Consider the following 23,663-nt stretch of genomic DNA (forward strand, 5'->3'; position numbering starts at 1 on the left):
TCTGGCCAAAGAGGTAAATATAACTGGACTGCTCGGAAATAGTGATAATAAAAAAAATAACATCCTAAGGTGAGAAAAACACCTCAGCAGTCCAACACTGGAATTTAATTTTAGAAAGGGGGGACCTACACAAAAATGAGGAGGTTAGCTAAACAGAAATTAAGAGGTACAGTGACAAAAGTAAAATCTCTGCAAGCTGCATGGAAACTTTTCAAATATACCAAAATAGAAGCCCAACCTAAATGTATACCCTAAATTAAACACAGTGAGAGAACCAAAAAAGTGTCACAGTTGCTTAACAACCAAATAAAAGAAGCAATGAGAGATAAAAAGGCATCTTTTAAAAACTGGAAGTAAAATCCTAGTGAGGAAAACAGAAAGGAACATAAACTCTGTCAAATTAAACCTAAAAATATAATAAGAAAATCCAAAAAGGAGTTTGAAGAACAGCTAGGCAAAAAGTAATATTAAAATGTTTAAGTACATCAGAAGCAGGAAGCCTGCTAAACAGCCAGTGAGGCCCTTGGATCATCAGGATGCTAAAGGAGCACTTAAAGATGATAGTCATTGCGGAGCACTAAATGAATTCTTAGCTTCAGTTTTCACGGCTGAGGATATTGGGGAGATTCCCAGACCTCAGCCATTCTTTGAAGGTGAAAAATCTGAGGAATTTTCCCAGATTGAGGTATCATTAAAGGAGGTTTTGGAACAAATGGACAAATTTAACAGTAACAAGTCACCAGGACTAGACTGCCTTCACCCAAAAGTTCTGAAAGAACTCAAATGGGAAATTGGGGAACTAGTAACTGTGGTTTGTAATCTATCCTTTAAATCCGTTTCCGTACCTAATGTCTGGAAGATAGCTAACATGATGCCAATATTTAAAAAGAGCTCTAGAGGTGATCCTGGCAATTACAGACGAATAAGTCTAACATCCGTACTGGGCAAATTAGTTGAAACTATAGTAAAGAATAAAATTGTCAGGCACATAGATGAACATAATTTGTTGGGGGAAAGTCAACATGGTTTCTGTAAAGGGAAATCCTGCATTACTAATCTACAAGAAAAAACAACGAATAGTCTGGTAGCACTTTATAGACTTAACAGAACATGTAGATGGCATCATGAATTTTCATGGGCACAGCTCACTTCTTCAGATGACCGGAGTGTTCAATGTCTAGGACCAAAATAAATAGGGGAGCCAGGAGGGAGGGTGGAAGAAGGGAAAATCGGGAGGGGGGGAACAAGAAAAGGCAGTGGGTAAAAGAGTTGTTTGAGGGGGGTCAACAGACATGTGAACAAGGGGGATCCAGTGGCTATAGTGTACTTAAATTTCCAGAAAGCCTTTGACAAGGTCCCTCACCAAAGGCTCTTAAGGAAAGTTATTTGTCATGGGATATGAGGGAAGGTCCTCTCATGGACTGATTACTGATTAAAATACAGGAAACGAAGGGTAGGAATAAATATTAAGTTTTCAGAATGTGTATGCCCCTTGACAAAACCCTGTGTGCCGAAGGGAGTCTCGTCTGAAGAATATGTTTAGAGATGTCCCAAAGGCTATTTTGACAGGAAGATCAGAATGAGGCATATTGTGGTTCACCTTGAATTCCTTCCTAATTCTGCTCCTGATCTTTAGCAAATGGCGTTACATTACGCTTACAAAAATACAGTACAGGAGGCCCCCGACATGTGATGCGATTGGTTCCGGGGAAGGTGTCTCAGGTCAGGAGCATTGTAACTTGAACCCTCATTTACAATAGGCACTACGCACCATTGTATATGCGGGCCAAGGACATAAGTCGGGGGTTTCCGGCCCCTTCCGCACTTACAACCATTTTTGTAAGTGCAGGGGCTCGGAACTCGGGCAGTCGTAAGATGGGGGGGGCCTTCTTTAATTAGTAGAAAACCATAGGAGAGCCACACTCAATATTTTTGTACTGAACTTGATAATGATTTGTTTCAGGTCCAATTTAGTACAAAATGTAGGATTTATAAAAATTATCTTAAATATGAGTCTAATATTAACATTGTCATGTTAAAGGAAAATGTTTTTTGAGATTTTTAAATCACAGCTCCTCTTCTTTTACTCTGCTATGCAGTGGTTCAAGGAAAGGAATAGTCAGCACCTTGAACAAAAAAGGACACCCAGAACAGCAGTCCCTGCTCTTGGAGGAGGAAAGCAATCATGTTGTTTACTGACCACAAGAGCAACTCCCTAGAAGGGGTTCAAGGAGTGAAGAGTATATTTAACCATTTCTCCACTGCTGCTAAATCGCCAGTGTATAAGTTCACAGCATAAATATGGAGAAGTTAGATAAATATTCACACTGGAAGTTTGTATTTTAAAGTAGTGCTACAATCCAGAAGGCATTGGAAAGACTGATCTTGAGTGTCAACTGGCAAAGGACAAGGAGCATTGTTCCACTCCATCAATAGGAATGTTTCTGATCATACCCCTAGACTGCCTGTGAAGCAAGATTTCTGTGTACCTGCCCTATTGCAGGTGGTGATTGAAGGACACAATTTAGCCCTGTCTGTTGAGAGGGAAATTGGATTTTAAGTCTTTGCTTTTAATCATTAAAGAGTGTTGCTGCTGACAGAGGAGGGAATTCAGAGAGGGCTTAAGACTGATTTTAAAAGTAAGTGTGAGCATGATTGTCTCCTTTCAGAGAATAGTTGTTCTCAGTGACAATGGATAATTCAGTGACCCTGGGAGACAATCCTACCAAAGAAGAGTGCTTGAGATGCAGCCATGTTAGTCTGGTCTAGCTGAAACAAAAGACAGAATTATGTAGCATTTTAAAGACTAACAAGGTGGTTTATTAGGTGATGAGCTTTCTTGGGCCAGACCCACTTCCATTGGCCCACGAAAGCTCATCACCTAATAAGCCATCTTGTTAGTCTTTAAAGTGCTACATAGTTCTCTCGTTTCTACCAAAGAAGAGGTATTTTTTCTGAACAGAATATAAAAAGAAAATCCAACCTTTCAGAGTTGTTACAGATGGATAACCCCAAAGACAGGAAGGGTGCAGCTGCTGATTTTTTTGAATTTCCTGTTTTCAGAGGTGTGCCTAACTTTTTTGCATCCAGCCAGCTGCATGGTCCAAGATGGCGGTTGAGTCTATCAGGCAGACGCCCAAAACAGAAACTTCTCAAACATAACGTGGCTCACTAATTTACAGCCTTGACATGCTGCTTGTGGTTTAAGGCTGTTAGCACAGAATATCATTAACAGACTTTTTTTCAGCAGTTATCAATTGGGCATTTAAAGTCTTACATGAACTTTGAAAACCAGGAACTCCTTTAAATTTTCGCAGTTTGGCAGCCCTGTGAATCTCCTTTCATTCCACTTCGATGAAATCACTGGGGTAGGTCAGGTACGTCAGCATATTATAGAAACTGCAGTGCCTCTAAGGCTGGACCCAATGAGGTGCTAGGTGCCCTTTCCTCTGATTTGAAGTTGAACATCTTGAAGGATTAGGAGAGAACCATCTCTGATGTGTCATTTGATTTTACCACAGTGGCTGTATCCACTCCAGACCACGTGGATAGCAACCAGAACTTGTTAAAGTAGGATAGGTGTCTGATCACATAGGTAGTGTTTTTTATGTCTGTCCATTGCCTTCTGCACTGGGATTGGCATCACAAAAACAGCACCACATTTAAATCTACTTGAAGTTTTTTTGGTAGTCTTTGGCCCCTCAAATACCAAATGAGCTTGGAGACTTCAACAGTGTTCTCAGTCTGAGAGTCAGTCCTCTTAGCAAGTTAGAGGTTGGGAAATAGATTTGGGAGAAATGTGGGCCGTACAAATCACTAGGAATTCTAAATTTGGCTGTGTTGACACACAGGTCCTCCACACTTCTGTAAGATTTTGTTCTCTTGGACATCTGAGGCATTTGAGGCATTTAGGAGGTGAGAATGGAAGCGCATGCCCAGAAAAATATGCTGGCTCACAGCAAGGATACTAGCATGTACTCGTATACATGATTAATTGATCAACTTAAGCTCATTAGTTAATCCGAATGGTTACACACGCCACCATCCTTCCCCCCCACTCTCCCTTTGCTGCCTCTGTATCATCTGGCTCCCCATGAGGGAGGTAGCAGCAGCAGGAGGGAGGCGGGAGCTGGTACATGTGGGATGCTACCGGCCGCCCCGTGCTGGTGCCTCTCTATCAGGCGGTGCTCGTGGGGAGCTGGCTCCCCCCCCCCCCCCATGTGTAACCGCTAAAAATTTCAACGGTTAAACATTTATACAGATGTTCTTGAGCGTCCCTAGTTCGCAACATGGCCAAACTAGAATGTTCCTTTCAGAAGTACTTGCAAGGTCATGAGAGTGGTGGATTTGGATGTGATGGTGTTAGTCAATCAGAAATACACAGTAATTTTTGACAGGCTTCCACAAATTGTGACTACTGGCAACAATTCTTCTAGGGCCAGATTGTGATGCCCTTATTTAAAGGCTACTTGGTGAGCAAGGGTGTCATAATTTGGCCCATAGTGTACCATTGTCAGGAATTCATAGGCTGAAATGAATTCATCCAAGTAATTTTGCAAATGAATCTAAAGGGGAGAAACAGATCTGTTCTAATGGGCAGCTTACGTTGCTGCTTTGTTGGTCAAAGCAAGCTTCTGTCTCTAAGGGTACGTCTACACTAGCCCCCTAAATTGATCTAGGGAGGCTAATGAGGGTGATCGGAATTGCAAATCAATTTCGGTGGTAAACCTCATTCCACAATTTAGGGGTTTTATTCCGGAATCCCGTTTCACTGCCACGTGTAGACGCAGGCAGTTACTTCGGGCTAGTCAATTTATAAAAAGGTGAGTGGCTGGGAACATGCAAATCAAGCGCAGGATATTTAAATCCCGGGCTTGATTTGCAATTCCGGTCGCCCTCATTCGCCTCCCTAGATCGATCTGGGGGGTTAGTGTAGATGTCCCTTTAATCTAATGGAGCCATCATGGCTAAAAAGGAGTGATCCTGAATCTATTTCTGCTGCTGATTCTCAATGAATAATTTACTGAGATTCAACAATGAGGCTGCAGTGGTGTTGAAGGTGTGATTTGGCCTACAAAAAAGCTTGTGATGCACAAGCAAGAAAGAATGCCGTTAGCCTTCAGAACACAATCTGAGAGCTTGTAGTGACAGAAAAATATATCCCCTTATTGTAAACTGATGCTATGGGGCTTAGAAGGTACTGGAGGTGATTAATGGAACCCTACAATGCTGGTATTAGTCACTTTTCAGAGAAGACCTATACTTTTGAAATAAAAGAAATGAGATCAACTTGTAACAGCCAAGTCAACAACCTCTGAGTGAAAGTGACATAAGGGAATTGGCAAAAGTGGAATGTACACAGTAGTCTAAAAGCAAATCCGTTATAATTTTGCTATACTATGTCCAAAGGTCCCTGGGAGCCCTCATCTAGAGAGAAAAAAATTGTTAGAACAAATAAATGAGCATGTTCTTTCTACTACTCCCAGATCGGGGGGGGCATGGAATTGTAGGGAGAAATAACAGGTACTGCCTTCCCCATTCCTCCTAGGACCAATGTCCTTTCTGCTGAACCTAATAACCCTTCTTATAGCAATCTCTGAAAAATTCCCCTCCGCCTCTTGTAGTACAGCAATAATCAATCCGAAGCAACACTTAGCTGTTTTAATTGATGGGTGTCAAATCCCCTGCCCAATAACTTCTGTGTAGGCAGGGTAAATATATGCTGACTAATGAAAACCTAAATAAATACTTCTCAACTGAGAAATCCATTTATAAAAAAAATTAGGATGGGATCAAAATAGGAGGACAACCAACACGAATGTGTTAAATACCTCACTATGAGAATAGCAGCATGGTCTTCTCTTCTTGTGGTATGCATCAACTAGTCCCCATTTCTTTCCTTTCCTAGAAACCTTCCTCGAGATGGTAATTCAGTCTGCCAAAATGGTACCAATCTGCCACAGCATGGATTAAGTGGCCTACATCAGCTTCCTCTTCTCTTGCCTTCTTTCTCATTGTGGCATACGAGTAGGAAATACTAGATAGACATCTTAAAAAATGGCTGCTGGAAACTCAGAATTCACTTTCCATAGGCAATGCCAATGCTTTGAAAACACACACAATTATTGAGAACGAGCATGAAACCTAGGAATTTTCAAAATTGTCTAAGAAAAAAATCGATTTTTTTCATATTCGGGAGGGAAAATTGAAATGTCCATTTGTTCTCTGCCCTCTTCCCCCCCACCTCTGCTAGCTGAGCCCCTGTGTTGCCTTCAAGAATTGGAGGAGCCTAGAAGCCAGTAGGATCCCAGTTCAGTCCAGGGCTTCAAGTTCCACAGCAGACATCCTGCAAGCCATGGACTATTCCAGTCAGGCTAAATGGAGGGGCTGTCCTGGCAGCTTGACACTGGAACTTGGGCTCCTCGGCAGCCCACTAGGTGACCTGGCAGGAAACTAGGGAAGGTTCTTTTGAAAGTTGTCGAAACTGTTTTGGTTTTAATAAGTCGGCAGTTTCTAGTGAATATCTGTGCTGGACAGTTTTTTCTCTCTGTATCTATGTCTCTAACTATTTATAAAAAATGAGAGAGTTTTTCCTGCCGGACGACAGAGTGATGCCATTGTGACACTCTGCATCCTGCAGGCTCCACCTCCACCCGCCTCCCCAATGGCCTCCCTGTCCTGGACACTGCTTGGGGATGGCAAAGCTGCCATCCAGGTTCCACCTCCTAAAAAGCCGAGGCTAGAGCTGACCGGCCGGGACTCTGTGGAGGGAGAATCTGCTCAGGCTGGACTGCCAGGTGGCTTTGCCTGTCCCTGAACAGTGGATGGAATCGCTCCCTGCACCGGACAACTCATAGGCACTGCTCCGGATCAGCCTGCTGCAGGGAATGGGGCTTCAGTAGCACCGCTGCCATTGCTTGGAGGGTAGAGACTCGGAGTGGTTGGGCCTGCGGATGTTGGGGGGGCCTTCCTGATGGCCTGGAGTGCCACGCGGGAGCAGGCCCACAAGGGAAGCGGCACAGGGCCAGGTGGCTAAGGGGAGGTGCTGGCTGTTCGCTGGGCCAGCCTTGGCAGTCTCCTGCTTGGGGGAAGCAACTACTCTGCCATGTCCCCTTCTGGTGTCTGGTTATAATGCATGACTGTGTGTGGGTGGGCTGAGCTTTGGCTTGCTGCCTGAGGACGGGGGCCGCAAGGTCATGCTCCTCCCAGGCAGGGGCTCTCAACCTCCCTGGCCCAGGGGACTGCTATAGCTGGTGCGAGTCTTAGGGCACGGCCCACTCATATTGGGAACACCACCCCATCCTCTGCTGCACCCCGAATGGCCACTGCTGTCTGGCAACCCCTGAAGCATCACAGGGGAGGCCCAGCAGCGTTCAGAGCAGCTGCCAACACGGCTGAGTAGGGGCAGGCTAGCTGGGGGCAGGGGGGAGAGTCACCTGCCTCTGCATGGTGGGGCCCAGAGACCCCTTTCACTGCCTGTCCAGGGGTGTGGTGAGCGGGAGTAGAGAAGGGTGCGAGTGACTCGGGGCCATGGAGAGCGCAGCTGGGCTCAGTGCAAGATTAACAGGCTCTCTGACTGCAAAAGAAGCCAGCAAGCAGGAGTAAGGGAGAGTTGGCGAGTGCAGCGAGCAGGGGGCACAGCCCCCCTGGTGAATTTATATAATAGAAAATCCGCAATGAAAGATTTTTATTTCCTATCTGAAAAGTTACTGCTTAGACTTGGGTGTGTCGAGGTCACTACTACTTTTGAAACATTCATGTGCTTGTCAAAGCCTATTAAGATGGAGATTATTTTTTTAACACTCAAGCTGTGTACTTGCCTCAACATGACCAAGCTGCATGTGTTCTGTCTGCTATTGCTTATCTAGTACCTTGAAATGTTAGGGTTTTTTTAACTAGCATCACTTTACCTATCTGTGGCTGGATCATGCCTAATTATTTTGTATTGCTTTGTGTGTGCTTGTCTTATAATATGATACTGAACTTGTGCAGAATCACCTGACGCTCTTTTGAGTTCCTGTATATAAAATGTATCAAGACATTCTGTGTGTTTAGCTGCAGAGCAATCCAGGAATTCCTCCAAGTCTGTTCAGTGCCATGCCAGTGGCAGCAGAAGCTGTGACATTTCAAAATCCTGACCTCTGCCAAACACATGTAATGATAAAGAAACTCCATCCTTCCCCCTCCGACTTCCTGTTTGACGCCATGTGGCATTACAGTGTTCAGCTCACTGAAGGTGGTAGCTCCAGATTTTGCTGCTTTTGCTAGAAACGTTGTTTTTTTCAGAGTGGTGTAGGGTTTGGTGTTTTTAAAGATATTGGTCTCTATCTATCTGTTTCTCAGCAGGTGTATATTCTCTGGGCTAGAGGGCAATAGCAGATCAGCCTCGAGAAAAGAATTACTACTCTATGCTGCTAACAGTACAAGTGATGGTTCTGAGATAGAAGTGGCAGAAGAACACTATTTACAATAATCTAAAGGGGGTGATCAGGCTTACTACAGAAGGCATGCTGGGCAATTTTCTTTTTTTTTTCTATCCATGTACATAATAAATTTTATGTGAACTGAGACATGTGCGGCTTTACACCACCAGTAGAAACACATGCTGCTGGCTTGGAGCGCCCTAATCAGCGAGGGGCATTTGAATCTCTCCTAGATGTCTTCAAGTCATGAGAGCTTGATGAAATGTATCCTAGAATACTCACTCAAGGAGGTATCTAAGCCATTATCTATCATTTTTGAAAAGTTATGGAAGTTGGGAGAGATTCCAAAAGACTGGAAAAGAGCAAATATAGAGCCCATCTATAAAAAGGGCGGGAGGGAGGACAAAACCAGTCAGCTTAATTTCTGTGCCAGGAAAGATAATGGAGCAAATAATTAAGGAATCCATTTGTAAACATCTGGAAGATTATGCAACAGCATGGATCTGTAAAGAACAAATTATGCCAAATCAACCTGACAGCTTTCTTTGATGGGATAACAAGCGTTGAAGATAAAAGGGAAGCGGTAGATGTGGTATACCTAGACTTTAGTGAAGCATTTGATATAGTCTCACATGACTTTATTTATAAACTAGGGAAATACAACCTAGATGGGACTACCATAAGGTGGGTGCATAACTGTTCTGAAAGAGTAGTTATCAAAGATTCACAGTCATGCTGGAAGGGCATAACAAGTAGGGTTCTGCAGGGATCAGTGTTTGGGGACCAGTTCTGTTCAATATCTTCATCAATGATTTCTATGATGGCATAGAGAGTACACTTATAAAATTTACAGCTGATACCAAGCTGAGAGGGGTTGCAAGTGTTTTGGAGGATAGGGTCATAATTCAGAATGAGCTGAACAAAGTGGAAAAATGGTCTGAGGTAAATAGAATGAAATTCAGTAGGGACAAATACAAAGTATTCCACTTAAGGAGGAACAGTCAGTTTCATACATACAAAATGGGAAGTGACTGTCTAGGAAGGAGTTCTGCAGAAAGGCATCTAGGGTTCATAGTGGATGACAAGCTAAATATGAGACCACATGTAACACTGTTGCAAAAAAAAGCAAACATGATTCTGGGATGCATTAACAGGAGTGTTTCTAACTGACAGGATGGTTAAACTTGGGAATAAATTGCCTAGGGAGGTTGTAGAATCTCCATCAATGGAGATATTTAAAAGCAGGTTAGACCGATACCTGTCAGGGATGATCTAAATAGTGCTTGGTCCTGCCACGAGCAGGGGACTAGACTTGATGACCTTTCAGGGTCCCTTACAGTTCTAGCGTTCTGTGTTTCTATGGGCCAGCATTCTTACCGTTTTCCCCCTCAGCACCTGCGCTGGGAAAGCCAACGATCCAACCAACGGACCACATTTGTTAATGAATCCTGGTCACATGAGGCACATTGTGCATGTTATGAAGCAAGAAAGCACAAAATAGAAATCATAGCTGTCATAATTAGGAGTGTTGACCAGCACCCAGTGACTAAGGGGTAAACTGATGTCTCCTGTATCTAGCCAGGTATCGGATGGTCAGCCAATAACAATGCAGGTAGGAATTTCAAACTGGAAGAGAGGGTTTTTTCTCTCCCTTTTTTGTTTGAGAGGCAAAACCATTTCTTCCAAGTACTGAGGGAGGTGGGAGACACTTTTCTCCGAGAACGGATTGCTTAAAATGTGTAAGTAGGGAAAAGCTTACAGTCAGTCAGGATTTATTGTTTTCCTTGTTTGGGGATGTGGAAATGTCTGAGCTTAAGTGCTTTTTTTTCTTTGTAACTAAGTTTTAGCCCAGGGGGTTTCCCGGAGTGTGTATATATATCAATTGGTGGCTCTTTCCATCTAGCCACTTTACTATGCTTGCAACTATAGTTTTGTTGTAATTGTAAAGGATTGTTTTATTTTCTGATTAACCAGGATTGATTATTGTTGTCCTTAGGACTCAACACCTAGTTACAAGGGCAGAGTCCATTGTTGTGTGTGAATTCCCTCTGTTTTTTCCCAACTCCAAATAAAACAGAGGTTGGGGCAGGGGGAGAGTTTTACCTTAGGGAGGAGATTTCCCAAGTGATTTCTTCCGTGTTTTTTTTTTTTTTTTTCTTGGAATTAGTTGGGTGGTGGCAGTGGATTCCCCAAAATCTGGATACTAGGATTTGGGGGGAAGTTTTTGTACCAAAGCCTGTAGAGGCAAGGTTTTGGAGTGCTCCTGAAGGCCTGCACGTCTGCATTTGTCGTGCTAGAGTGGGGAACAGCCTTCACAATAGGAAAGAACTGATTTCAGTTTAAAAAACGGTGTTCTACTAACATGATACAGCTGTGGCCAACTGAAATTCCTGAGTGACTGATAGCTGGGTATGAGCCCAATCTTTGCAAACTCCAGTTAGCTAAAAGGCCGTGCAGTAGGAATGCTGAGAGAAAGCAAGTATGGTCTCTGTCGAATATCTGACTCAGCCTGTTTCGTGGGAACTATACCCTGCTTGCCAGGGGCAAAGTAGAGGTTTCCCATCTCTAACGACTCTACATCTACTACTCAGTATTTCCAGAGCTGGTTGAATACATGGGCTGCTCTAATTATAGGTAAGGAAAGCAGCATCTTAAGATGGCAGATTTAGCCCATTCACCTCTGTTACAAAGGAAGGGCAGCGTGGCTAAATCTGCCACACTAGACATAGGAGGAAGAGGGTGGCATGTGGAAATGCTAATTTGTCTTGAGCAGACTCTGATTGTGTCTCCTCTCCTTTATCTGAAGCTCTGTTTATCCACAGAGCTTCAGATATGTGCCACCCCCTCCCCACCCCAACACACTTTTTGGGTAAATGAGACTGGGATCTCCATGTACACTCGAACTATGGAAAAGCTTTGGCTATAGCAGCATATTATTAACCTACAGGGTCAACAGGTGTGCAGATTACTGCTGGAGCCGATAAAGAGCTGGTTAGATCAGACATGGAGGTGGAAAATGTCATCTTGTTTAGATACTGAAGAATAATGCTGCCTGTGACTACAAAGAGTTGAGAATGAGAGAGAGATCACAAGGTCAGAATAAGGATCGATATTTTTTTTTTCTTCAGGTTAATGAGCTATTAGTTAATGGGAGTTGTACAGTGTTTTAGTCAGTGCGAGATCTGGCTCAAATGTGTCTCAAACTTGCTACTTTCTGGAAAGAAAGGAGTTGGGAGACTATCCCCACTAGGGATGTTAAATTTGATTAACCAGCTAATCAAGTGGTCAATGGAATTCCCATTGACTACTCGATTTAGTTAAGGGTTGGAGTGGGGTGCTCCCTATCCTGGCTGCGCTTCGGCCTTTTAAATGTGGTAAGAGCCACCTGCAGCTCTTACTACATTTAAAAGGCAGAGGCACAGCAGGGAACTTGGGGCAAGCGGAAACTGGGGAGTCCCTGCTCACCCTGGGTTCCCTCTGTGCTTCCTTTGTCTTTTGAAATGTAGCAAAAGCCCTGCAGAGGTCTTGAGTGTGGGGCTCTCACTACATTTAAAAGGCAGAGGCACAGCAGTTGGACAAGCAGGAGCGGGGACTGGTTCAGTCCACACTTGAGCTATTTCCCACTGCACCTCTGTCTCCCCTCGCCTTCCCCCTCTACCCCGTGGAGATGGCTTCTTCTCCCTCCCCCTTACTGCCTCTGATACAGAGACAGTGTGTGTGGGGGGGAAGCAACTGGTTGACTCGACTACCTGCTTACATCCCTAATCCCCACCACCTAATTCAAAGTGTCTTAAATAAGTCAGGAGCAGAAAGCAAAGAAACAGCTTATCTAATGGAAGGGAGTTAGATAATGAGTCTTGACACAGAAAACTCATTGGGGAAAATGGAAATAAAGTAGCGCAAAGTCTGGTACTGCACTGTAAAAGTACTAAACTGGGGAATGAGCTGCAGGAAGTGGTGCATAAAATTCTCAGAAGTGATCATCATAGTGCAGATAAGATTTAAAAAAATGGGCCATGGGATAATATCCTTTACACAGGAATATATAAAGTGATCCCTTAAGGTGGCGTCATGGTCTTTTTTTTAATAAACAGTGTTTAAAAGGAGTGAGATTTTTATTTGTAGATGGGGTTGGGGGATGCAATGGACTAAGAACAAGTCGTTCTCCCCCCCCCCCCGCCCCCCAAAAAAAAGCTTTTTCAGGGTTTAGTGTTTTGAGGAAACATTACAAAGAATGGGGGCAGTCAGAGAAGAGGTGATGGAGGAGGGCAATGATAGAGGTCTATAAATCCCATGAATGGTATAGAGAAAGTGAACGCAGAAGTTTGTGTGAAAGGGTAAATAACAAGAGCCCAGGAGTCACTTGATGGAAACCAGTGATCACCAAAAAGTTCATGGAGGGATAGAGCATGGATGTTGCTGGACCAAAGTGTACCGGTTTTTGGAGGTGCACACTGTCCTTGAGAAGAAAGATTTTATCTAACTGAATGACTGGAACATTCAGAAAATGGTAGTTCCCTCCCCCTCATCCCCCCAATACACCTCTCTCCCCCATGCCCCAGTTTGACCATACTCAGATTGCTGGAAGCTGAAGCTGGATGACCGGGAATGGTGCATTTTATAATCTTCCCTGAAGCATCTGGCACTGGCCACTGTCAGGAGACAGGCTAATAGGCTAGACGGACCTTTGGTCTGACCCAGTGTGACTGTTCTTAGGTCTGTAATGATGCTTATTACCAGGGCTCAACAAACTAGAGAATCTACTCGCCCATGGCAAGTAGATTTCAGCCGTGTGCCCTGTTTACCGGCGGCGCGCGCATGCGCAATGCGGCTCTTGCACATGTGCAGTGCGGGGCTTGTGAGCGGCCCTGCTTATTACAAGAGAGTTTCTCATGGGAGGCCTAGATTCTGTTCCTGGCTTATCCCCCAATTGGTTCTGTGGCCTTGGGCAAGTCAGATAACCAGTTGTTTGTAACACTGTAATTCCCGGGGCTCTGGTCTATGACTCTAGGAATGCACTAGGTGCATATGAGCCAAAATAAAAAGACCCCTGCCCCAAACAATCTAAGATGAGACAGCAGGTGGACCCCGTCAGACTGAGGGAATGCAGGGAAACAAGGACCCTATTGGTCACCATGACAGACTGCTGATGTGCTGAAACCTCTCCTTAATTGTAATCAAGCTTTTTGTAGGCAAGACAGTGAATGATGATTAATTGGAAGGAAGGTAACGAGGTAGGTTTGTGAAAATTGATGGGGGAATCTCCTCCCAAGCATGAAAGGCTAGTATAGAAGGAAAGCATGAAGATGCAATAACTGCACAATGGAAGCTGCACTTCCACAACTATCTGGCATGGGATTTGACACTGACTGAAAGTGGGGAATAGTCGGAAAAGGCCTTGAGTGACCGTAAGTTGTGGCAGAAGAGGGAGCTAGTGGAGGAAATCAAGCATTCTGAATGGGTATGGATTTATTTGTCAAGGCCAGGGGGAGGATGTTGTAATTGAGATGCAAGGTGATGGGACCTGGTTGAGAGTTTTAGCTGCCTGGATGGACAGAAAAGGTGGTATCTGAGCAGTGTACTGCAGAAATAATCTGCAAGGTTTAGACATAGCCTCGAGATGACTGCATAGAAAGAGGCTTGAGTCAAAGGTGATGTCCAGCTATTTTGAAATAAGGCGTATGTAGATGCTCCACTTCTTCCATTTCGAAATAGAATGGCCCTGGTGAGGGGCTAAGTTGTTCCTCCCCAGTGCCTCCTGGGGCTCTACATCAAGATAGTACGTCTACACTACAGGAAAGACTCAAAATTAGTCTGAGGCAGGCTTCCCTAATGCAGATATGCTATTCAAAATAAGCTATTTTGGAATAACTAGTGTGACCTTATTTCGAAATTGATTTGCAGTGTAGAAATAGCCACCATGATTGAGGGACATAGGAAAAAGTCCTGAGGTTCAGGAACCATCACCTACAGTTTTCATCAAAATTAAGTAAATTCAGTACTGGCAAATGATACCAGATCTCCAGCACAACTAGAGAGCGAGAGTCTCTGGCTAGCCACGTAATTCAGCAATGCAAGTGCCTTCTTTGCCATTTTACATGTGTGGGCCATCCAACACATGGCTTAAGCTTGCCCTGGGGGGAACATCTCCAGGGATGTGCTGAACCCACTCAATTCACAGTAAATATGTCTGAGGATCAAGCTATCAGCTTTGTCTAGATTTGAACAGTTGTCATCCCATGTTTTGGTTTCATCAGCTTGGAGTAGGGATTTAAAATCCCATTTAACCGGTTAACAGGTTAAATGTAGTGTTTGAGTGGTTAACCAATTAAAGGGTGGGGGTGTCAAAGATGCCACTGATAGGTGCTGGAGTGCCTCTGTCTGCAGTGGGCCCCGTGGGGCTGGAGTGGCTGCCTCTCCATGGCAAGCAAGGAGCTGCTCCAGAGCCCTCCAGCTAACCAGAGCTGGTAAGCATCACCCATGAAGGTTAACTGGCTAACTTTTCACATCCTAGTTTGGAGACAATAGTTGACCTCACTCTAGAGTCCTAAAAAGCCCTTCCTTCTGTTTCTACAGGGAATGCTAACTTAATTAGGGAATAAGAAACCGATCAGATGATTTTTATGTTCTGCTGAAACATTTTTTTTTTCATGAGAAGACTGCTGTTCCTTGTAAACAGATAGAGACTCAGAAATGCGCACTCCTTTTCCCTTTACTACATGTATTAATAGTGAATATTTGTAAACGTGGGGGTCAGAACTGTTGTTTTCATTGCTGATTCATGGACTAATCAATTTTTGTATTCTTTTCTCTAGCTAGCTGGAGTTGCTTTCCTTGCAGCCGGGCTTTGGGCATGGAGTGAAAAGGTAAGACTATGATGGACTATTGCTTTTGCATTAATCAATTTTTTTAAAGCTTTTTAGTCTCTCATGTTCAAGAAATAATAGGAGTGAAAAAGCTCTCTGCTAAATTCTTACAGGAAAAAATAATTTACTGCTTTCTAGAAAGTCCTAGATCAGGGGTGGGCAAAAGCCTTTTTGGGCTGGATCCGGCCCACCTCCGGCTTTCTTCCGGCCTGCGATGCAGTTCCAGGCCCCACCCCTGGTGTGAGCCCTTCTAACTGCTTCTATTTAAAGGGCTCGTGTCTTTCCCATGCGTTGCCTAGCAGCCACGGGGAAGGCGCAAGCCCTTTAAAGAGAAACAGTTGAAAGGCCTCGTGTGTCTCTCCCTAGCAAGGCGCTAGAGGCGCGGGGAGCTGCGAGCCCTTTTAAGTGCTTCTCTGTAAAGGGCTGGCACCTTCCCTGCACCTGTCAGGCAATGCGTTGCCTAGCAGCCACTGGGAACACGAGAGCCTTTTGAATAGAAACATCAGAAAGGGATCGTGTGTCTCTGGCAACACGCTGTTGGAGGCCCCACCCCTTCCAGATTGGCCTGTGGCCACTTGCAAAATTTATGACATAGTCCTCCTTCAAAAATTATTGCCTACCCTTGTCCTAGATGTTGCCCATCATAGGGATGCTTGTTTCTGTAGGGTCCATGTACAACACAGGTATATCACTGCAATGTTTACCTAGTTTAACCTTCTCTCCTTCGTCTTCAAAGCCCTGTGGCAGCTGCTGCAGCATCACTCCATTATTTTTCCATTTGTGACAAACTAAGAAGATAATCCAGCCGTGCCACTTTTCAGTTAAACATCAGTGCTTGCTTTTCATTACTGAAAGATACATTCTCGCCCACAAAGTCAGATTTTGCTATTTTGAGCACTGCTTGATGGCCTGAGAAAAAGGTATAAGAACCATGAACTGGTTGTTGGTGGAGACATTAGTATTAATGCCTGTGCTTCTGATAATATAAAAGAGAAAACAAAATGTAATCTCTGTTTTCTGTCCTGCCACTAGAAATAATATGAACTAAATATGTATAGTTATTTGAGTGGGTCTACCAAGTATGTTATCTGTAATATGTTGATAATGGTACATTTTAGTCACGATTTTTTTTGTTTTTAAATTGTTTTTTTCTGCAAATTTTCTTTCTGTTGCTACCAACATTGCTGTGACTTGAGTAGAATTAAACAGGGTTTGGGAAAGGCCAGTGTCTGATGTACATATTGTGGAGTTAGAATTATTGGTACATATTGTAGAGTTAGAATTATTGGAAGTCCAGGTGGGATATTGTAGGGAGTGGGGGGAGTCTGAGCCCTAATGTCTGAATTTCTCTTAACACACTTTATTTTAGAACCTACTGCAGTGATGCCATAAAAGTGTTTGGGTTCTAGTCCAAATCCCTACCAGTAAATCACCTTATTGTACACATACCAGAGCTTTAAATCTAATCAAAAGCTCCCCCCCCCCGCCCCCCGCCGAGTGCCGCGCGCCCGGGGCCGGCGCTCCCCTCCACCCCCTCCCGCCGAGTGCCGCGTGCCCGGCGCTCCCCCCGCCAAGCGCACTGCCCCCGCAAGCGCCCGTGCGCCATGTGGTTTCAACAGGCTGAATCTGGACACCAGTTCCGACTTGCATACAGATTCAACTTAAGAACCCCAAGCGTCCCCAAGTCAGCTGCTGCTGAAACTGATCAGTGGCTGATTCCAGGAAGCCCGGGGCAGAGCAACTCTGCCTCGGGCTTCCTGTAGTCAGTGCTGGTCAGTTTCAGCAGCAGCTGACTTGGGGACGCCTGGGGCAGATCAGCTGGGGTGCTGCCGGGTTGGTTCAGTAGCGCCCAGAGCGGCGCTGCGGGACCAACCGGCAGCGCCCCAGCTGCTCCACCACAGGCGTCCGGAGAAAAGCCTGGTCTGTTGCGGGGGAGGGGGGGGGGCATACTAGCTGTGCCCGCCCCCCCCCCCCCCAAGCATACCAAGGAGACGCGGGCGGCGGACCGAGACGCACCGCGGTCCCGCTGCCCAAGTGCTCCGCGGCTTTGCTCCGCATCTCCCTGGTCTGCTGGTCTCTCCCCCCCTTCCCCCCCCTCCCCAGCAGACCAGGGAGATGGGGAGCAAAGCTGCGCAGCACGCGCTGTCCCGCTGCCCGCGTGCTCAGAGGCTTTGCTCCCCGTCTCCCTGGTCTGCTGGTCTCCAGCAGACCAGTGAGATGCGGAGCAAACCCCGTTCGTAACATAAGTCGGATCCGCGTAACTCGGGGACTGCCTGTAGGTAACTGCATCTACCCTGCCTGGTCCTAAGCCCGTTTAGAACACACTGCATAAGTGGAATTTGTTGCTATCTCCACTTTGTGATTGTGGCAGTCCGCAAAATATACACCACATTGTTGTGGAATGCCCAACACGAAAATGTATTGGCTCACTGAAGGATATCCACAATCTAACCAGCGATGCTGTTCGCTGGCTGGAGAGTTTGGACGTCCAACTTTGATGAAGAAATATAGCGTTGAACCTGACATTCGAAAGAAGAAGACTGCCGCTATTTTGAAATAGCGTCTCTCCAGAGTCGTTCAAAGTAATTACTCCTGAGTGCTTCCTCGGGCTCTAAGTCAAGGTAGCACATCCACATTAAGAGAGCCTGCCTTGGACTAACTTCAAAGCTTCCCAGTAGTGCGGACACTAGGGATATAATCAACTAGTTGATTACACGATAAGCCGGTTCCCCCCCAGCGCTGTATTCGTGGGGGAGGAGGGCAGGGGAGGCAGACGTATAGCAGACATACACTGCGCCTCTGCTTTTTAAATGTATTAAGAGCCTAGCACCTGGGGCTGGGAGCTAACCCTGCTGTGGCTCTGCAGTTTCCATTCTTATCCACTAATCGAATAGTCGATAGAAATTCCATCAACTATTCAATTAGCTGATCAAATGCAATTTAACATCCCTAGTGGACCCGTTTTGAAATAGTTATTTTCGGAGTTGTTATTTTGAAATAGCTGCTGGGGGCACGTCTACACTAGAAAACTATCTTGCCCAGTGTGTGCATTTTAAATAGAGTTCTATGTAATGTTTGCTTCCTTTACTAGTGATTTATAGAAAACCATTTGACCATTTTCAGGAGTCCAGCAGAAGCCATGTATTTATTTTAATGGGACCTTGGGATGTCAACGACTAGTCGACTCTCCAATAAGCAAATGCCTCTGTCAGAAAGAGGCAGCAAGGGGAGGTGAAGGGGGGTATTTCAAAGTGGCAGCACCACGTGGAGCCAGGATCAGCTGGGGACTGCCCCGATGACCCCGGGCTCCATGCGGCACTGCTGCTTTGAAACGACACGTGGAGCCTAGAGTCAGTAGGGGAGTTCCCAGTTGATCCCAGGCTCTACATGGCGCTGACGCTTTTGAAACACCGTGGGGAGCACAGGGCCAGTGGGGGACTGCCCTGCTGGCCCTATGCTCCCCGCAGTGCTTTTGCCTTTCAAGTGTAGCAACAGCTTTAGGTCTGTTGCTACACTTCAAAGGCAGAGGCATCCTATCGACTAATAGAATAGTCGATGCAATTCGACTATTCGATCAGTCAGTTACTCAAAATTTAACATCCCTAATAGGACCTATACTTCCTTCATTGTTTTGGAAAATGGAAAAAGTTTGCACTTATGGTTTTCCACTAAGGACAAAAAGAAATGCAAACTATGAATTTATTTAGGGTTTTTTCCTGTTCTGATAGGAATGCAATGTGAAGGCCAGTTTGGTGAATGAGATTATGCTACTTCCTATTACACATTTTCTAGTCATTATGTGACAATAGTAAAGATAAACAAACAAAAACATTTCTTACCTGTATTCTCCTTTCTCTGAATGTTATGTGAAATGTTAATGTAATTAACGCATTTCTGTTTGTAAAGCACAAACAGGTCTTGCAGATTCTGCCTTTTCTTTAATTAAGCTCTTCCTGTGCTGTCCACAGTTTAAAAAGAAGTGCCTACTATTTGTAATTACAGTAATGGCAAACACATAACCATCTCCATCTGCCTCATGGTGTAAACAACATACTGGATTTGCTTAAGGGGGAAGTTTTGCTAAATTGATATTGTTAGATCTCTTTTAACACTTCTCTGTCCTGTAACTTTTTCATATGTCATTCTGCTTTTCCTCCTGTTGGCTCTTGCTGTTGATACACTCAAATCTTGAAAATGACCTGTAGGATACCTAAAGTCTGTGGCTTAACATTTGAGTGACCTATAAGCTGTGTGTGTTGCTGGCTAAGGATAGGATAAATCAACCGGTGAGAGAAACTAAAGTCTAAAACCCTTGATGTTACTGATATCCTTCAGCACTGGTGCAGATCAAGTGTGAATCTGTATGGTCGACTTCTTCATGCAGATCAAACTCTAAGGCTACGTCTACACTGGCCCCTTTTCCGAAAGGGGCATGCTAATTTCACAGGTCGTAATAGGGAAATCCGCGGGGGATTTAAATATTCTCCGCGGCATTTAAATAAAAATGTCCGCCGCTTTTTTCCGGCTTTTAGAAAAGCCGGAAAAGAGCATCTACACTGGCCCCGATCCTCCAGAAAAAAGCCCTTTTCCGGAGGATACTCTTTATATTTCTGAATTCTCTGTGTCTGTCTCTTGACTATTAGATTTTTCTTGGGTTGAAAAAACCACAAATCTTCGTTTCAGGTCACACTTGCCAACATTGATCACGACCCATTTTTTCATCAGAGTGAAAGACTCTCTCTGAGAGAGCTTCTTGTATTCATGTTGTTGGTAACTTATTGGGACTCTTCCAGCTTTCAAAGTAGGAATAAGAGATCCTCCGGAAAAGGGCTTTTTTCCGGAGGATCGGGGCCAGTGTAGACGCTCTTTTCTGGCTTTTCTAAAAGCCGGAAAAAAGCGGCAGACATTTTTATTTAAATGCTGCGGAGGATATTTAAATCCCCCGCGGATTTCCCTATTACGACCTGTGAAATTAGCATGCCCCTTTCGGAAAAGCCAGTGTAGATGAGCCCTAAATGTACAGTAGAAAAACAACTCCATGAGCTATGATGCTGCAATAAACTAGGGATGTGAATTTATTTATAAAGCAGAAAAAAGTTCATCATCAATGGAAGCGGATATGGAAAGAGTTAAGGAGACATTCTGAACTACCTCCCAATGGAAACTCATCCAAATGTATCTGGCTCCTTCATAGTGCTGCATTCCTCACCCTTTCCCCTTCAATCAGAATTAATTCAGATTAATTCTTCAGCAGGGATTTTTATCACCTGGATTCCTTCCTAAGTGCTGTATCTGGCACTGAGTGCCAGAGTCCAGCCCATTTTGCTTTTTTCCCCTAAAACTTTGTTCACAGGAAAACCTCTTGTACACAGATCTGTTTGAGCTGACAGGGGAGTTGCAGGGCGGGAGAGTGGTTTCAAGGTGGGAAGAGATGAGTAGAGCGGTTATGAAAAGAGTCATTACGGTGCAAACATCCTGTTACTGACTGTTTCCATTGCTCTGGGGCTGTTGTTTTGGGGAGCCAGGGCTTAAAGAGAAACCGAAAAGGGCTGGAGGTAATAAACGTACATTCCAATTGTGCCTGTCACAGGGAATAAGAACACGTCTCCAATTAAACCAGTGGATGGCTCACTGCTTCATCTAGCAAGAACACTTTTTATATCAGACATTCATAATCATGAGGGAATCTACATGTTTTCTGTGACTCTGTAATGGAGGATGCCCATGCTTTGACTGGTCAGTGGGAACTGTAGAATGGGACTGCTCTTCCTCTTTATTCCTTTTTGATTTTGACACATGCTGATTAAAAGTAAAGTTCTAATAACATGTTACTGGTGCCAACCTGGCAGCTCTGCCATCTGGCAGTTTATTTTAATTATACAGGAAATATTCAATAACTCTTAAATATCACCACAGCGCTGCCCCTCTTCCAACAGCAGCAGCTTATGCCACAAACTTTCCCTAAAGCAGTACCCTACTTTTATATTTACATGGGGTTTTTTTTTTTAGAGGAGAGTATTGTCTCTTGCAAATTTTGCCTTTGTGATGTATTTTCAGTTACTCCAGCAATGCTGTCTCCCTTGAATAGCAAGATGGCAACATACAATGCTTTGACAGCATTAGGCTGCTTCTATAAATTTATATTTCTGATTTCTCTGTGTCTGTCTCTTGACTATTAGATTTTTGTTGGGTTGAAAGAACCACAAATCTTCATTTCAGGGCACACTTGCCAACATTGATCACGACCCATTTTTTCATCAGAGTGAAAGACTCTCTCTGAGAGAGCTTCTTGTATTCTTGTTGTTGGTAACTTATTGGGACTCTTCCAGCTTTCACAAATTTGGAAGTCCAATGGACATTACCAAAAATTTGTCTTTTCTTTCCCACCCCTTTATCGTGTATCTTTTAATAAAACACAATCCTAACCATAGTTTGTTCCATGCTCCATCACAATATTATAATTGTAATTATTATGCTTTTATTTACTTTCAGCTTTCTAGAAAAGATCATGGTTATATACTTACATTTTGTATGAAGTTCTTCCATAATTTCTATTACAGTAAGTGTCTTAAAAACCTTGGTCAGCATGGATCATCATGATAGGCCCTGTGCAAGCATGTCACAGAAAAATAGTACCATAGAACTCCCCATCTAAGATTTGGTAAATGACCATAACAAACAGGAGGTGGGTGGAGAAGTATATAATAGGTGTGTTTGCATAAGCTAGTCAACGGTCAGCGATAGCCAAAATAAAGTGGGAAGGTAAGTGTTGTTGAAAATACACACCAACCAGATTGGTGGATGGGTTGTGTGTCCATGTCATCAGATGGTCTCAAGAACTATTAATTTGTCTTGATGTATGTTCCCCTGCAATGCTGGCATAAGATTGTTGATATATTGCTTTCCCTCAGTTTGCAGCCGTATGTCCTAGGAGGCATCCACAGCATGGTAGGAGTCAAGATGAATTAAAGTCAAGAGTACAGCCAAGTGTCTTGAGGGGAAAATGTGTCTCAAGACAAATACATTCCTCCACAGACCGACCATCTGTAACTGCCTTAGTGGCTGTGACATTATTCAGGACCTGAAAGCCCCCTTCCCGTGTGCCACTGTCCACACGGTTGTTTTGTAGTGGCACTAGTTTGAATCCTTTGGCTTGAAGCTGATGGTTCCAGGCTTTCAGCACCATCTTGTGGTAGCTGAAACCTGCATGAAGATAGATTTTTGCAATGCTCATGCTACGTTGTGAGCTCTGTCACTTTTTTTTTTTTATTGAAACTTTGCTTCAACCAGTGTGCTCTGATGAAGAAATGGTGTTTGTGATCAAACATCTATTTATAAAAACCTTTCTAGGAAAACCTCCTTGTGATGTGAAAGCTTTCCATAGGCCTAAAGCAGTGGTTCTCAGCCAGGGGTCCTGAGTCTCAGGGTGTGGTAAGCGTCTTTCAGAGGGCCTTCCAAGCCTGGGGCAGAAGACCAAAGCCCCACTGCATCTCGTTGAAGCCTGGAGCCCTGCCACGCATTGCTGAAGCCAAGACTGAGCAACTTAGCTTCTCTGGGGCATGGGTTCCCACTTGCTGCCCCTTAACAAAAGTCAAGGTTCAGTGTTATGCTGAAAAACAGTGGTAACACAGATGGCTGGGCTGTGGAGTGTGTTTTTATCACATGCTGGGATGGGCCTCAGAAAAAGGTTGAGGACCCCTGGCTTAGAGGGTCATATGCAAGGTATGTTCATGGGGTTAGCAGTTGCATGTAGCGTTTTATCTGTATGCCTTGTATTCCTGTTCCAGAATTTACTTTACAACATCACTGTGGCATTAATGGCTCTTCATGCTTATTTTTTTTAATGTTTAGTGCCTTTGCATTCTCTTTACTCAATGCCTGTCCTAGTTCTAATTTAACACAATAGCGAAATAAATTAGACTTCCTTAAAGTTTTCAGATATTTGAGTGAGAGCTTCAGCAATGCTGCCTACACAAGAGTAAAAGGATCTTACTTTTGTGGCGAGTTGACATAAACATGCATAGCTGAAGATTCACAGTAATCTTCTCTTCCCAGGTATGAAATGGGGGAGGGAAGAGCATTGTGCTCTGCCAGTTTTTCTGGAGTAATCTCACTCTCATTCCCTCTGGGGCACTGCTCTCTTTCTCTCTGAGCTTCTCCTGTCTCAGTGGTCCCTTGGACCCTCCTTTTCCCCCTCCAGCTTATTGGATGACCTGTAGGGAGGCAAGCCAGGGAGCAAGAGAAGCTAACGATTAGGAAGGCCTGGTATGAGAACTGCTTGACCCTTGGGAGACGCATCGCAAGGTATAACACATGAATAAGAAAATGGAAGATTGCACACTTTAAAAATTCCAGAAAACATTTCTGTATAGCA

The 23,663-nt window shown here is 44.3% G+C and overlaps 1 protein-coding gene across 3 annotated transcripts in view; it reads left to right on the forward strand.

Moving 5' to 3' along the window:
- The window catches only part of TSPAN14 (tetraspanin 14), a 96,046-nt gene that overhangs the window by 50,421 nt on the left and 21,962 nt on the right, over nt 1–23,663 (forward strand). For all 3 annotated transcript variants that reach the window (XM_075934797.2, XM_075934796.2, XM_089780060.1), the window contains exon 3: nt 15,239–15,289. In XM_075934797.2, coding sequence (XP_075790912.1) covers nt 15,239–15,289 — 51 coding nt within the window. The remainder of the gene's footprint in view (nt 1–15,238; nt 15,290–23,663) is intronic.

This window comes from Pelodiscus sinensis, chromosome 8 (assembly GCF_052426305.1).
Source record: "Pelodiscus sinensis isolate ZL-2025 chromosome 8, ASM5242630v1, whole genome shotgun sequence".
Lineage (NCBI taxonomy): Eukaryota > Metazoa > Chordata > Testudines > Trionychidae > Pelodiscus > Pelodiscus sinensis.